The sequence below is a fragment of the Sinohyriopsis cumingii genome, chromosome 10 (assembly GCF_028554795.1).
Source record: "Sinohyriopsis cumingii isolate HCF-2022 chromosome 10, ASM2855479v2, whole genome shotgun sequence".
NCBI lineage: Eukaryota > Metazoa > Mollusca > Bivalvia > Unionida > Unionidae > Sinohyriopsis > Sinohyriopsis cumingii.
Window position 1 is genome coordinate 4,006,284 of NC_142970.1, and position 16,217 is coordinate 4,022,500.

Consider the following 16,217-nt stretch of genomic DNA (forward strand, 5'->3'; position numbering starts at 1 on the left):
GCTGCTGAAGCTGACGTAAGCAGTGTACTATATAAAGCCCACAGATAGGTTCAGCATTTAAAATATTTTAGACGTTGTGCGAGACAGTTCAAGCTACTGTTACATAAAACTTATTATTTTATCCATTTACGTACAATAAAGAACAGTAATGCCTCGAAAGTGTGTTAATACCGCGGACAATTTTTGCTATATTTGTGGGGAAGTGACATTTGCCAACCAGAAGAAAAGTATCAATTCTCAAGTGAATAAGGCATATCATCTTTACTTCGGATGCAAGGTTGGTGACCAAGACAAGCCTTGGGCTCCGCATATATGCTGTGCTACATGTACAACACATCTTTCACAGTGGTTGAATTGCAAAAGGTCATCAATGCCGTTTGCAGTCCCAATGGTGTGGAGAGAGCCAAGCAACCACCTAAATGACTGTTACTTCTGCTTGGTTCCTCCTCTTTCCGGCGGAATAACGAAGCGAAAGAAGTCGAGAATAGTCTACCCAAACATTCCGTCTGCATTGAGACCAGTTCCACATGGTGAGGGACTTCCTATTCCAGAACCTCCAGCAGAATATTCTCTTGATTCATCTGACGAAGACAAAGGTGAGTCGACCTGTTCTTCTCCTGGTCCATCAGCATGCAGTGATCCAGATTTTCACTGTGGTGCATCATCAACCCCACACAGAATAACACAGGAAGAACTAAATGACCTGATTCGTGATTTGGACTTATCAAAGAACAAGGCAGAATTGCTAGGATCAAGACTCCAACAATGGAATCTTCTAGAAGAAGATGTCACAATTACTGCATATCGAAAGCGCCACCAGCAATTGGAGCCTTTCTTCAGAAAGGAAAGTAATCTGATATTCTGTTCCGATATTGAGGGCCTCATGAATGCTTTAAAAATCACTCATGACCCACAAGAATGGAGACTATTTGTGGACTCTTCGAAACTGAGTCTCAAGGCTGTGCTTTTGCACAATGGAAACATTCTTCCATCTATTCCAGTAGCGTATGCTGTCCACATGAAAGAGACATACGATAACTTAAGGCAGCTACTGAATTCCATTGAGTATAACAAGTACAGCTGGCACCTCTGTGGTGATTTGAAGGTAGTTGCCCTTTTAATGGGACTGCAGCAAGGATATACAAAATACATGTGTTTCTTATGCGAGTGGGATAGCCGAGCAAGGGAAATGCACTACATGAGGAAGGAATGGACTCACAGGCAGAATGTAGCCATTGGAGAGAAGAATATCCAACACCCAGCTCTGGTTGAGGCTCAGAAAATCTTGCTACCACCCCTTCACATCAAACTAGGTTTGATGAAGAACTTCGTGAAAGCCATTGACCGGACTTTGCCAGCATTCCGATACCTGCATGAAAAATTCCCTCGACTCAGCGAAGCAAAGATTAAAGAGGGAGTTTTTGTGGGTCCTCAGATTCGAGAGCTTTTCAAAGATGACCGGTTCAACAACTTGCTGGAAGGTGACGCGAAACAAGCATGGAATGCTTTTCGCCTAGTTTCTACAAACTTCCTCGGAAATGTTAGGGCAGAAAACTATAAGGAACTAGTAGAAGACATGTTGATGAAGTATAAGAAACTTGGCTGCAATATGTCTCTAAAGATTCACTTCCTTCATTCCCATTTGGATTTCTTTCCTAGCAACTGTGGTATTGTTAGTGATGAACACGGCGAACGTTTTCATCAAGATATCGCAACAATGGAACAAAGATACCAGGGAAAATGGTCCACTACAATGCTGGCTGACTACTGCTGGACACTCCTCAGAGATGCTCCCGAACAGCTGTACAAGAGACAGGCGAAGAAATCTAAGATGTAGTCAATGACTTGATTTTTTATAGGTAGGCTATTACAGTTGACCTTTTACTATTGGAATGCATTTCGTTATGTAAACATTAATTTCTTGCAGATTACAAAAAAACTAGAGCCAATTTTGCAATTTGACTGTCATATTCGTGTTCAGCACATAAAAATTGATAAGAATTGACTAATTTTATTTCAGTAACATGACTTTTGTAAAAATTTGTTGTCCAGTGTAATTCGTTCGGCCGTATAGATATTCACTCTTGTCAAGTTCCAAGACCTGTATAGTCTATTGTTTAACGATCATGGTAGATGGATTAAAACGGTTCTTTGTTGTTGTGATTCTCTCGAGCCATTTCGTGCAGTTGGTCCTGTATCGGTCAACCAAAGCCCGGATGTATTTATCCAATAGCGTTGAATCGTCTGGGTATATAAAGGTGTAATCTGATCAATTTTTTCTTCAAAAAGAGTTCGATTTTGAAATAGTTACATTGACAGAAGATAGGGGAAAAACTAATAAAGTTAGATTAAAATAAACACACTAAGGGATTACATGGATACGATAAGCTTGAGGAAATAAATACTGAATTTGGTATTGGTGTTCTATGCCTATTGTTAATGTTTTTTCTCCTGTGTCGAGATTGCCTTCAGAGATCACGTAAGGTCTGGAATACACCTCATATTGGTAAAGAGTGTATGTGTGCTTTTAATTTGGAACTTACAGGGATTAGACTAAGTTCCTTTTCAGACTGGTTCAGAATGTCTTTGTGTGTGCGAATTGGAACTAACATGTATCAGACTCTATCCTTCTAGAGACTTGTGTGGAGTGTTTCTGTGTTCGCGAAATAAGCTAACAGAGACCGGAATAAATCCCTCCTCAACTTGATGCATGGCCAGCAAACACGTAATACGAATCCTACCTAAGGGTCATGTGATTGCTCAGGCAATTCAAGACAGTTTGGAACGTTTTCGAAAACCACCGGACACAAATGCGAAGGCAGTTATTCTTACGGCAACGACACGTTACACTACATTTATTCAATTGAACTTCCGTTGTGTATTGATTTTTCTGAACGGAAAGATACTAAGATTCATCGAAATGTCGTTTGTTTCATTGTTTCATACGATACGATGTCCCGACAGACATCACCACAAGACCCACTCATTATTCCTGATAGAAGAGAAATAGATAACAATGTTGTACATCACTTTAAAGTATAGTCTATTTTTGGAGTTCCATTAAATTCTTGAAGCATAGTTTATTTTTGGGGTTCCGTTAAATTCTTGAAGTATAGTCTATTTTTGGGGTTCCATTAAATTCTTGAAGTATAGTCTATTTTTGGGGTTCCATTAAATTCTTGAAGTATAGTTTATTTTTGGGGTTCCATTAAATTCTTAAATATGGTCGATTTTGATAATCCATTAAATTCTTATGTATGGTCGATTTTAATATTCCATTAGATTTGTAAGTATGATCGATTTTAATATTCAAATAAATTCTATAAAGTATAGTCTATTTTTGGGGTTCCATTAAATTCTTCAATTCCACTATGTACAATTTATATATTTAGACTGGTTGACTTACAGTATTCTTTGTTTTTTGCATCTATAATAAAAATACTTGAAGCCAAGAAGCTATTGACTTCAACTTTTTATATTGCAATTATTTCAAACCGTGCAGGAAACACGAAGTTTCTTTGTCGGCTCCTTCAGTGCTCAAGTTTCCTCCTATAAACTCAGCAATCTTGAACATAACGTCGAGACAAAAAATAATCCAAACCGTGTGCATTAAATATTTATAGAATACTGCATTTGTATGGGAAAATATGAACAAGTTTTTCGGATGGAAATACTGCACGACCTTGGAAATGCAGTATATCCATCCGACAAAAGGAGTTCATATTTTCCCATACAAATGCAGTAACCTTTTTTATTATATTCTCATTTTCTTATTCTACCTAAGTCTTAATTATGTAAACGAAAATACACTACACGAAACAAAGTAACTGAATGTATGCCGTATTCCAAACTGAATACACAAGCGCAGGTTCATCATTACACAACAACACCATTAATAATGCGCACATAACTCCGCCCAGATAAATTTGAACTTAGTCGCGCGCTAGACATACCTTTCGACAGAAAATGGCGTTTTGGTCTACTTAAAATTGAAATTTAAAGTCATATTGTGAATGAATGTGCATTGCAACAACTTTTCCATTTGATCTGGAATGAAAAGAATTTGGCATTTTTGTCGTTTCTACGACATTTCGTGATTATTGACTGGATTTATATGCAGATTTGCAGAACTAAGAAAGTACATTTTAAGGAAATTCAGAATGTAAAACTGTAAGTATAGTTTTGTAATTCTTATTACCAGCTAAAGGAGACAGATATTGCTTTGTTACCTGCATGTTATTTGTAGGTATCCACCAATTTTATGAAATCTGGCGTCTATCGCCAAAAACCGAAACATTGTATCAAAAACGTTAACGCGGAATGTAGCAAAACAGCTGGTATGTAGCAGTCCACGAAACATCTGCTTTAGTTCATTCAAAATCAAATTTAATCAACCAAAACGTATAACGTCTGATACAAAAGTGTACATGGTTTGTTTACAAAGTAGTTCCTAATACACTGTTGGGCACACGTGTCATGCACGTGAGTGTAATATGAAGGTGTGCAATATCGTAAAATACTGCACGATTCTGACAATGTAAAGTTAACGGATAAAAAATGAGCATATAATAATAACGTGTCTTGTTCTATTTTTATCCTACTACTTACCTAACTCCGAGGAAGATTGGCTTTTCACCAGGTGCAGTGCATTCAGATTCCTTTTTCAAACTCATTACGTGAGCAAGTGCGGTAACTGTTGCTGCAACATACCAAGGAAGTCCTAGCAGTGATAATAGTCCCACCAGAACAGCGACAATCAACATGTCTAGGTGATAACCGGATCCTTTCTGGAAACAAAGAAAAAGAGAAAGAAAAGGCAAGAATAAAATATAGCAAGAAATTGTGTTATGTGAATAGTCGCAACTTCAGTTACAGTTAGTATTGTTTAGACGTTTAAGCTGGAACAGCGTAATTGTAACAGAATGCATTTTTTTCAAAAGTCGTATGCCACTGTTCTGGACATGCGCGGTATTAACGTTAACTTATTTCATGTCACACAGAGGCAGATTTGGTCGGATATGGCAGGCTGAAATGTGCCAGAAAAAGACGTCCAACAAATATTTCAAAGTATTTTGTTCCCCACGGCATACATTTCAGATGGGATGATACGGAGCAGTAATTTAGCGAATTAGCTTTGGAACAATAAAAGCCATTTATGTTGCTTGTTCATGTCGTAATAACGTAATAACTCGGCGTCTTTTCATAATTTCCACATCATCGACCGAAACCAAAAGCACCGCAAAAGAACACCATACCAGGCGAACGTATGATTAATTGTTAGAATCTATTTCATGCATTATACTTTAAGAACGCATGGAGGAACACGTACTGTTACTGCGGTTCGAAGTTTAAGTTTACCCATTTGGGCATTTGTCCTGCCCTAATATGTCCTAAGAACTGGCATGTTTATGTTTCTTTTGCTGGCAAAGGAAATATATGTTCAAAGTTTATTTCAAATCTTTTAGATCTTATTCAAGTTCTTGTAGGGAAATGAAATAAAAGTGAAAATTATATTTTACATTGACACTGAACGTCAAGCTATAGATACCCAAACTGATCCTATCGTTTCTTAGGTAAAATGATTGCAAACCATACGTGTATCAAATGTCTTTGAAATCGTTTGAAGAGAACTATAGGTTTTAGTTCGGAAATGTGAAGTGTAAATCCCAAATAAAACAGTTAACAGTAACCTTGACCATAAAGTTAGATTGATCCCCCACACCCCTTTCCCCATATATGTTGGGTTCTTCTGGTGTTAAAGAGAATAAAAGTACCAGGTTCTACTACTTCGGACTTCAGATATCATTCGGAAATAAATGTTAATAGCAAAGCTGCATACTTAATGACAGTAACATTGACCTTGAGACTATTGACCTCAAAATTAATATATATATATATATATATATATATATATATATATATATATATATATATATATATATATATATATATATATATATATTTATTTATTTATTTATTTATTTATGAGCTAAGGGAAATACATGTACCAAGCTGGAATAAAATATGTTCACTGAAATTTATGTTATCATCGGAAAAACAGACGACAATAACAAACAATGCTCCCAATTATCGTTACCAGGATATATAAAAGAAAGGGACGTGTGTTCAGGAAAAACAGTGAAATATTTTGAATTGGATTTAAATCATAGAAAAGGATTTTTAGGTTTCGATCAAACCTGCAGAGGGTTATTGACAAAACCATGGCGAAGAAATATAAGTTGGTGGTACGCTGATAAATGTTATGTGGCTTTTGGTATGTTTTTATGGCGTACAGCCCTTGCTTGATTCAGGATATATTTATATACAGCTAAAATTATAGTACCATATTTATCTATGAAGTGCATCGTTTGTCTTTGAAGGAAATTCAGAAGTTGTGAGATGAATAGGTTATTAATGCTAGTATTACCAACCATTAGTTTGTTCTCCTTCCTGTTGAGGATGACAGCGGTAATCTGTTGGTCCATAAATATAAGAATTGTAGCTAGCAGAGCTGGAAGGGCGCTTAATAGGTACAGCCACCATGGATTCTTGTCACTAATAGGATTAATGAACCATCCTCTGTCTGGCCTGGTGGGCTGAAATTAGTAAGACTGTAAGGATTGTATTTAGCAGAACTGGAAATGCACTGAATCTGATCAGTGTTTCTTCACACTAACAGCCCATTTCATGCAGACTTCGGTGAACTTCGTAATTTGCTCTGAATTTTGATCACGTGGCGGGTGGTCAGCTGACCGAAATAGCCACTCGATAGGGGGTGGGCAAAATATGGCTAACGCTTCAGCATGAGCATCAACTTCTGTAACTACTTCAACATCGTTTATCGAGTTGAAAAATGCATATTCAACATCGATGCTGCCGCAGATATTGATGAAATTTAATATGTAAATTATCCACAGTCTTTATCTGTAAACTCATATAAACGGCATTTTATTAAGGACCGTTCGGATGCACAGAATAGTTTGAAGCAGACTTGCTCTTGGATTGTCAGATTAAGAAGTAAATTTAATCCTGACAATCAAAGAGCAAGTTGTTCAAACTATTTATGTGCATCCGAAACGTCACTATAATAAAATGCGTTTCATATGAGTTTATCAGATTTGTTTTTGAAAGTCTGTGGATAATTTACATATAAATTTCAATCATTTCATTAATTTTATTTCTGAATATTTCTAAACAACAATGGACGCCATTTTGTTATGTACATGTACCCACCAGCGTTTGACTGGCTGGAGTATAAAGTAACTCGAGAGGTTATTCGGATAATTACGGAGCAACTCAGTTAAATTCGGTATGAAATGGGCTATAACGTTAGCAAAATAACTTGTCCGGCCTGGTGGGCTGAAATTAGTAAGAAAAAGGTATACAAGATTTTCTTGAAATCTGGTGTTTTGTGTTAAGTCGTGAAACAGCACTTTAAGTGTATACCGTACCGTACTGGTATATTTTCTCTCACGTATTTTCGTATACGAACCAAAAACTACAATTAAGATTGAACTCACTCCCGAGAGCACAGTTTGTTTCCACTACCATGACATGCTTGAAAGATGTGCATCACAGTGTACTGTATAAATGTTTGCTGCGCATATAGTGCCATTGCACAAACCATATGTACAACAAAGGAAACTTTATCTTCATACACTCTGTGAATGGATTAACCTAAACAAACCGCGGAAAGGTGCAAAGGATATTAACAGTTTCAACAGCACTTGCAACGGAATCAAATCGCACGGCTAAAAAGGTCAGACTGAAACGCATGCAGGAATTAACAGCACGTGAGATCAAAGAGCAGATGGACTGAATTGATATAATCTACACACGAAAAAATATTGTAATAGAAGTGCGCGCAGTGATCTAACGTTGCCAATACTTGATTGAAAAACACAGTTGACACAAGAAGCGTTTTATTCGTGCAGTTTACTTGACTGAAAACATAGCTGTACAAGAAGTTTTTCATTCGTACAGCTTACTTGATTGAAAACACAGTTTGCAGAAGAAGCGTTTTATTCGTGCTGCTTACTTCATTGCATTGCTTTGATATATTGAGGACTTTAATTTGTATTAAATAGTTGACAAATATAAGATAATCGTAACGATTGTAAATAATAATAATACTAATAATAATAATAATAATAAGATGATGATGATGATGAAAATGATGATTGAATCAAGGAGAATAAATTCGATATATGATACTTTATTGCATGCATCAGTTTTTGAGACTTTTTTGTTTACATTAAACGCTATATCAGGCTGTAATGAAATTCACGCTTCACTACGCAGTGACAGGCGCAAACATATATGGTTTCGGTGATCGTTCAGATTGGGAAGAAATATAAATATAATTAAGGATATGTATAGAATATAAAATAGTTAAACCTGCCATAAAGAACAGTATAAGAAATATCAAAATTATCTAATATTAACACGAGCCCTCTGTAGAGAAGACAAAACGACCATCAGCTTAAGCTAAGGGATTCATAAAGGTTGTCATTAACAGCAGGTGTCCTTTCTATTGATGAGCCTGTTGTAATCGGTATTACTGTACCTTGAATTCTGTAGGCACACTCAGCTTTGGTGTATGGATACCCGCTACAGCATCTAAGACGACCATTGCGACGATCGCGATGAGAACTGCAAAATCACTGACAATTTGACGAATCTGAAAAGATACCACACACATAACTGTATTAACTGTGAAACTTTTTCTTTGAAACGAGGTCTGATGTACTTTATTATTATCATAGCACACATTTTATGTCCTGGCTGGCTTTACATTACATTCCTGTCTGAAGACGGTGTGAACTCCGCACATGATTATGCACGGGCTATAAGACATTCAATTATTACTTCTAAAACACTTCTAAAATCGATATAATAGATGTGCTATTTACATATATTGCATCGACATTAATACTTTCTACAGGCTTTACTTTCTGAAGAGCCACAATAAAATGAAAAGGCCAATGACAATAGTTGCTTCACCAACAACTCCTACCTCCGAAATCACCGAATTGATAGCAAATCAATTAGACTTAAAGAACTGTCAAATCTAGGAACCATAATGGCAATGTTTTGATTATAAATCTCCGTATACCGCATAAATCTCCATAAGACCGAATCTTTTGAAGTCTCAAAATGTGATTTCTTTAATATCTTCAGTTTTCCCACATTAAACCGAAATCCCTCAACCCCAAACACCGAAGAAGATTAGTTTCGAAATTTCAATTGTTAATCTTCAAATGCCTCGATAAATACCTTCTTCAAACTTTGAATTTTTTTCAGTATCCAATTTTCTGACACACCTTGGAACAGACTATTTACAGTTAGAAAATGTGCCAATGGCACCTCAGGTTAAAACAATACTTGACACGTGTGCCGACATACATTAGTGCAGCCAATCGACTAATCTGAACTCTTTGCTCCTTTAAGGTGAAATATTGATGACAAAATTTATGTAGGTAAGCCATCAAAAAAGATTATATTATTGGCTTATTATCTAATTGTTTTGATGCTATTCATTTTCATAAATGATCACCAGAACATTTTGTTTTTATTGTTTTAATTAAATATCTGGACTGTACTAACCAGACAATTCCAGCTGAGGCCGATAAAGGAATATCCTGAAAATCATATTCTCTCTATTGATTTTCAACTGAGAAAAATCTTTACATACATATGTCTAAGTAGCCATGATTATCATTTGTCTTCATTTCAGGTTGTCAGAGCAACCAAATAAACGTCTTAAGATTGAGTTATTTTTACAGGATAGAATTATCCAGAAACAAGGAGTATGAATATTTGGCAAATCCTGCAATAAAGAGACCAGGGGAACCATTCCGCATAGGAACGTCTACTGTTTTAGATTTCCAACTGATAGCGGAATTCTACAAGAATGAATTTGAAAACAACAGTTATCAAAGTAAGCGTTGTTTGGACACTACTGCGAATCTGAAAAACTAACTTATCTTGTGTAGCAACGGTTTTGCTAAGCCAGGACCAAAACATTCCAATCCCAGACCCCCTGCTCTCTCTCTCTCTCTCTCTCTCTGTATGTCTCTGTCTGTCTGTCTATCTGTCTGTCTCTCTCTCTTCATATACACGCAGATTCATTATATTTATATAAAACAAATACTTCAACGGGACACTTTAGTGACTGCGAAGCTGGGAGATTACAGATCAAAACTTTGAAACACTTATATAATATGCCAATATATTAAACAGTCCATGCTGCAAATTGACTCAGCTGGATACATGTGTTGTTTCTTCGTTTGTCAATATTTGAAAAATGATTAAACTTAAGGACTTACAAATGTCGGAAAAAATAGGCTATTCCTGAATCTCACTAGGATCATGGCCAGCGTAAACGTCCCAAGGAAAAGAAGCCACGAAAAGAAGAAGACATCAGGAACATAATTTACAGTTGCACACGCATCTCCCATGGAGGTTCCACCAAGTGTTATACATGATTCTACTCCGATGTTTGATAATATCGTGGTTGAAGTTAAATTAGTGGAGATTCCAGTCTCAGCAGTTTCATCATTTGTAAGAATTGTCTTAAATGTAGCTGTTTCATGAGTGAAGTTCTCATTGGATGCGTTTGTTATCAAGGGCATGACACAAACACATGATGATGGATTTTCTGGTCGATGAAAATGCACAGGTGCAATGTACTGTATGTCGGCCACCTTGGCGAAAGCTTCATATATGAAAATGAGTGATATAAGACAGGCGAAGCATTCCTCTGTGAAGCTAGTGATGAACCTGACCAGACAGCTGAGGTCGAAAGCCACTATAAGTATGAGAAATAACGTTGTCCAAAGACCTATCAATAATCGTAGTGGCAAAAAGTCCCAATCGTTGTCCCTGGAAAAAAGGAACGTTAATACAAATGTAATCATTATGCATACGGAACTGAGTACAAATGGGTGTATTTTTAAAGCATGCTATCATGAGTACAAATGGGTGTATTTTTAAAGCATGCTATCATGAGTACAAATGGGTGTATTTTTAAAGCATGCTATCATGAGTACAAATGGGTGTATTTTTAAAGCATGCTATCATGAATACAAATGGGTGTATTTTTAAAGCATGCTATCGTGAGTACAAATGGTGTATTTTTATACCATTCTATCACGAGTATAAATGCGTGTATTTTTTATAGCATGCTATCATTAAGTACAAATATGTGTATTTTTATAGCATACCATCATGAGTACAAATGCATGTATTTTTAAACCATGTTATCATGAGTACAAATGGGTGTATTTTTAAAGCAAGCTGTCATGACTACAAATAGGTGTATTGTTAAAATATGCTATCATGAGTACAAATGGGTGTATTGTTAAAGCATGCTATCATGAGCACAAATGGGTGTATTGTTAAAGCATGCTATCATGAGTACAAATGGGTGTATTGTGAGTGTATTTTTATAGCATGCTATCATGAGTACAAATGCGTGTACTGTATTTTTAAAGAATGCTATCATGCTACGTGAGTACAAATGGGTATATTTTTAAAGCATGCTATCATGCTACGTGAGTACAAATGCGTGTACTGTATTTTTAAAGCATGCTATCATGATACGTGAGTACAAATGGGTGTATTTTTAAAGCATGCTATCATGAGTACACATGGGTGTATTTGTAAAGCATGCTATCATGATACGTGAGTACAGAGGGGTGTATTTTTAAAGTCTTCTATCATGATACGTGGGTTATTTTTATCGACGATGCAACACTATATGGCAAAGCATTGTCTAATCCAGAACTCTTCCCAGTGCACAATCCAGCATAAAATAGGTGGTTCTTCTGGCATGCTATTACTAAATTTTCCTCTTTGTTTAAGAAACAAATCCGAACGCTGTGCTATTTATTGGACTGTGGTCTCCGATTCCGCCTACATCTTCCTTTAAATGTAAAAGCTCTGTTCACACAAATGGCAGCATTCGTCGACAGTAATCAGTTTTAAATCTGAGAATTATTGTTGGAATCATTTTCTAATGCCAATACACCGTTTAGAAGACAGGTGTTTGTTTTGTCTGCACATCAACACATTAAGTATGAAGCCTTTTACTCACTCTACTACTATCCTTGATTTAAGAAGAACGCCCTTCATCGAAACATACATTAATAAAATTGAGAAAGAGTCTACTGAAGTAACATCAACCTTGGCCTAAGTTCGTTCTAAATAATGGAGGATGTATGTTAAACTTTATTTACGACGCGCTTAAAACAGTTTTGGTTACTTTTCTAGAAGAGACTAGTACTGGAACCCACTTGCAGAATCTGTACAGTATTCCTTCCAGGACAAGCATTGGACCGGTACTGCCTAGGATGTTCAGTGGTTGACCGGAAAAGAGGGCATAAATCACGCCTGTAATTGCCGCCGCCATGATGCATTCCATGGTACCCTAAAAGTACATAGTTTGCCTTTAATTTTTGGCATATTATTTAATTTGTCACAATGAGGTTCATTATAAAATTAAAATGTAACTGCCAGAATATATATTCAATGTATCACCGTTCGCTGCAGATAAAATATATTGAGGCCAGATTATGAAGTCGAGTATTAAGTAGCATTACAGAACACCAATTTGTACATATAGCGAAAACGAGGTTCTTGTTTGCATACCAACCATCATATCAACCAGCAAAAAAAAAACAAAAAGAAATGTTGGTTGAGAACAAGGAATTCAAACTTTAGCTTAATGTGAAGAAAATCGAGATGAAATGATATTTTAGAGAATGCATCTCTGGTCAATCAAAGCGCCACTGAGAAGAAAAGACAAGGTCAAATAAGAACAATTTCGAAGATACTCGTGTTATCCACTCAGTTTATAATCCATACAGGAGAGAGAGAGAGAGAGAGAGAGAGAGAGAGAAAGAGAGAGAGAGAGAGAGAGAGTTTTAAAGGTAGAGTCATGAAATAGATAATCTGATATACCCTTTTAATATGACTTTGTGATAATAGTTATGATTTTAATGTTATGTAAGTTAGAAGTTAAACTCTAATAATAGAGTTCTAGGCTACATACCATGTATTGGTCAGTCGCATCACCAAGAAGGCCACCAAAAGTCACATTGGGAGTCAAGGTTGCTAAGAAAAGGTATATGAACGACGCCAGACACTGCATGTGAAAGGCATCAGTGATGTCAGATTTGTACCAGGGAATTTTTCGTTTGACGTCATCTACCAGACCACCAAACAAACTGAAAAGGGTGATGACGATTTAACTTGCATTCATTTGCTAAGTCTGTCTTGGAAAGATGCAGGATACAGACCTACCATTTTGTAATACAGTTTGAACATTAGTAAAACAAACCGAGACAAAAGAGTTTCATATATTATAGGTTAATTCATATCCAATGACATTCAGAAGCACTGAAAAAGAAAACTTCATGGATATATCGTTTGTTTCTCAATCACATACTTTTACCTCAGTGATAATTATGAAAGTATTCTTGTATATCAATAATGGAAACTCTGTGGTTGAAATACTAAAAACAACAAGATAATGTTTTTATTAAAACTAAATTACTTAATTCATGTACAATACAAACAATTTACGTGGTTTTGATTGCTATTGGCTCAAAAGATGGAGTCAGTACCTTTACTACTACTACACAAAGGGAAATTGACAGCATTATAACAGCAAAAATATAGTTATCAATACCAGCACTACCACCACGTTGTCAGACAAAAATTGTTCATATTTACCGCCGTGTCCTCTGCAACGTCGGATCTTCGTGAGCGGTATGGATATCCGTCGTCTCCACAACCCAGTCATTGGATGAAGATGATGGATTTTTACGATGTTCCTGTTTTGAAAAGAGACTCGGATGATAGTCTTCATGTGTGATTGTTAATTTTATCTATTTATTTATTTACTTATTTATTTATTTACTTATTTATTATTTATTTCAAATTGAATATCTGTAGAAAGAGACATGGTGTGGTTTGATAGTGGGTAGAATCAACCTCGATGATATACAATAAGAAGAAAAGTACAGAAAAAAATGTCAAGCGTTATTTGGTCGTCAGAGCAAACATAAATCTAACCGATTCCAGATGGTGTCAAGTTTACTAGTTGGTAGACAAAAACAAATATCTGTTTTTTGCATATTTACCAGCTAACTTGTATGTAGGGCATGTATATACCATCTAGGGACGTACATTTTGTTAGTATATAACATAATGTATTAGTGTTCCTCTCATAATTATACCAAACCAGTACTGCTAAGATAAAATTAAAGACGTGCTATTTAACACAGATATTGTCAACAAATATTATAAGCATGGGAATCTTGTGCTTATTAGTATAATGTACATGATTTGTCTTTGTTGTTACAAATGCCAATTGCAGCTTTAAAAGCACACATTTCATTCAACGTAAGCAATAAATAAATTGGTAAATAGCAGCTGACAATAATCAAGTGTCGTTTGTAACGATATTTTGTTCCCTTGACACATAATGTTATCCAATCACATCATTAATTTACCTGTGGTGGGATGTGATTGGGAGGTTCTATACGGGTCCGCGGATCCCAGGATCCCGGAGGAAGGACTGTCATATGGTTAGAGAACTCTTCCATACCGGCCAAGATGTTGCGTCGACTCTGGGCTTTATATGCCACGGAAGTGAATACCTGCAGCAGCAGATGCGATGTATTAGATATTGTTTGTGTGCCAAAATACGGTTCATGAACATTATTGTCTGTATTTTGATTGTTTTGGTGAACAAACATTGATGAAATTTAACCCTTTTTAAAACTTATGATATTTTCCTGAAATTTCTCCATCTAGAATATTTTTGGCACTTATATTGCGGTTGTCGTATTCGTTGTTATTATTATTATTATTATTATGCCACGTCAGTTATCATATATAAACCTCACAGAGAGCGCCAATTATTACACATGAACGATATAAAGACCGAGAAAAAGACGGAACTTACCTCATCCGTTAGGAGAGCTCCCATACATCGCGTAGTAGCAACGCAGCTTGCTAGCTGATTCTTTGGTCCTAAACAAATGAACAGAAACCGGGTGCATAAATTAACTTCTGTAATGTTTCCAAGGTTACTGGCTTCTTTCAACCTTACGAAGACTCCAATTCTCTTTGAGAGTTCTTCCACTTCTCCAACCATTAGGTTGGCCACTTCTGTTCCATTGGGAATCTTCCGCAGGAAACGGCTGTTAGTCTAGAGGTAATGAAAAAAGATTTACCAAACATAGTATATTCAAGTAACAACATGCAGTAAAAACCAGTATCGTTCACCATTCCCAAGAATATGGTTTCTTTCCGTTTGCACCATTATCAATGTATTCATTATCTTTCAAAATTTAAAATCTGCCCTACGTTGTGAAATCGGAGCATCTTTCCCCAGTCCGAATTACATACTAATGAAAGATTCAAATAAGTTATTTTGTATTTAGGATTTGTCTTTTACTGACCATGTCCAAAGGAGAAGATTCGTGTAATAATTGTTTTTTTCTGCTACAGGTTGTCATTTCTGGCCTTTGGAAAATCCCATGTTTGAAGATAACTCACATAGAGCCTTTAATGTGTCCTTTTCGTTTAGTTATTTCGAAATTTCTTTGTTAAGATAGCAAATCTCATATTAGTCAATCACAACGCACGACAGAAAACCAGAATTTATTTAAAGCAAAGTTTTAAGCGTTACGTAGTATCTCGTTGCATATGCATGTATCTAGGTACGTAGGACACTTAGCTTTAAATGGCTGCTCACTTTGACATATATTTCAAGTTTAGGTAACTTTGGTTATGTGTTGCCTTTGCATTATTTTCACATTTACTGTTTTGCATTTTTCACATTTACTGTTGGCTGTAGGATGATGCAAAGTCGTCTGGATGTTTCTTGTGAGTACAGACCTTCTAGATTTCAGATGAGTGTGGGTGACGGTGGTGCATTTGTGTCCTATAAACACATTACTAGCGAAAGATTGATGGCCAGAACAAGAATATAAACAGTAATAACCGTAAAACTATGACATATGTCCATGTCGCAAAATTAAAAAGACCAAGTCGCAAAATTAAAAAGACCAATTTAATATCATATATTTATCATTCTATGGGTCATTTTCAGGTATTTGTTAATTCTTCTAACACACTGAAACAGTCAAATCCTGAGGAAAAAGAAACGAATTAAGAGTTTTCATTCATATACTGACTTAGGA

The 16,217-nt window shown here is 36.0% G+C and overlaps 1 protein-coding gene across 1 annotated transcript in view; it reads right to left on the reverse strand.

Moving 5' to 3' along the window:
* Nucleotides 1-16,217, reverse strand: part of LOC149789507 (electroneutral sodium bicarbonate exchanger 1-like) — a 63,035-nt gene that overhangs the window by 41,494 nt on the left and 5,324 nt on the right. The window contains exons 5-13 of the mRNA XM_089972475.1: nt 14,975-15,220; nt 14,520-14,666; nt 13,738-13,838; nt 13,055-13,229; nt 12,297-12,430; nt 10,329-10,884; nt 8,567-8,680; nt 6,432-6,596; nt 4,609-4,787 (exon numbers count right to left, since the gene is read on the reverse strand). Of these exons, the coding sequence (XP_089828601.1) occupies nt 4,609-4,787; nt 6,432-6,596; nt 8,567-8,680; nt 10,329-10,884; nt 12,297-12,430; nt 13,055-13,229; nt 13,738-13,838; nt 14,520-14,666; nt 14,975-15,220 (1,817 nt within the window). The remainder of the gene's footprint in view (nt 1-4,608; nt 4,788-6,431; nt 6,597-8,566; nt 8,681-10,328; nt 10,885-12,296; nt 12,431-13,054; nt 13,230-13,737; nt 13,839-14,519; nt 14,667-14,974; nt 15,221-16,217) is intronic.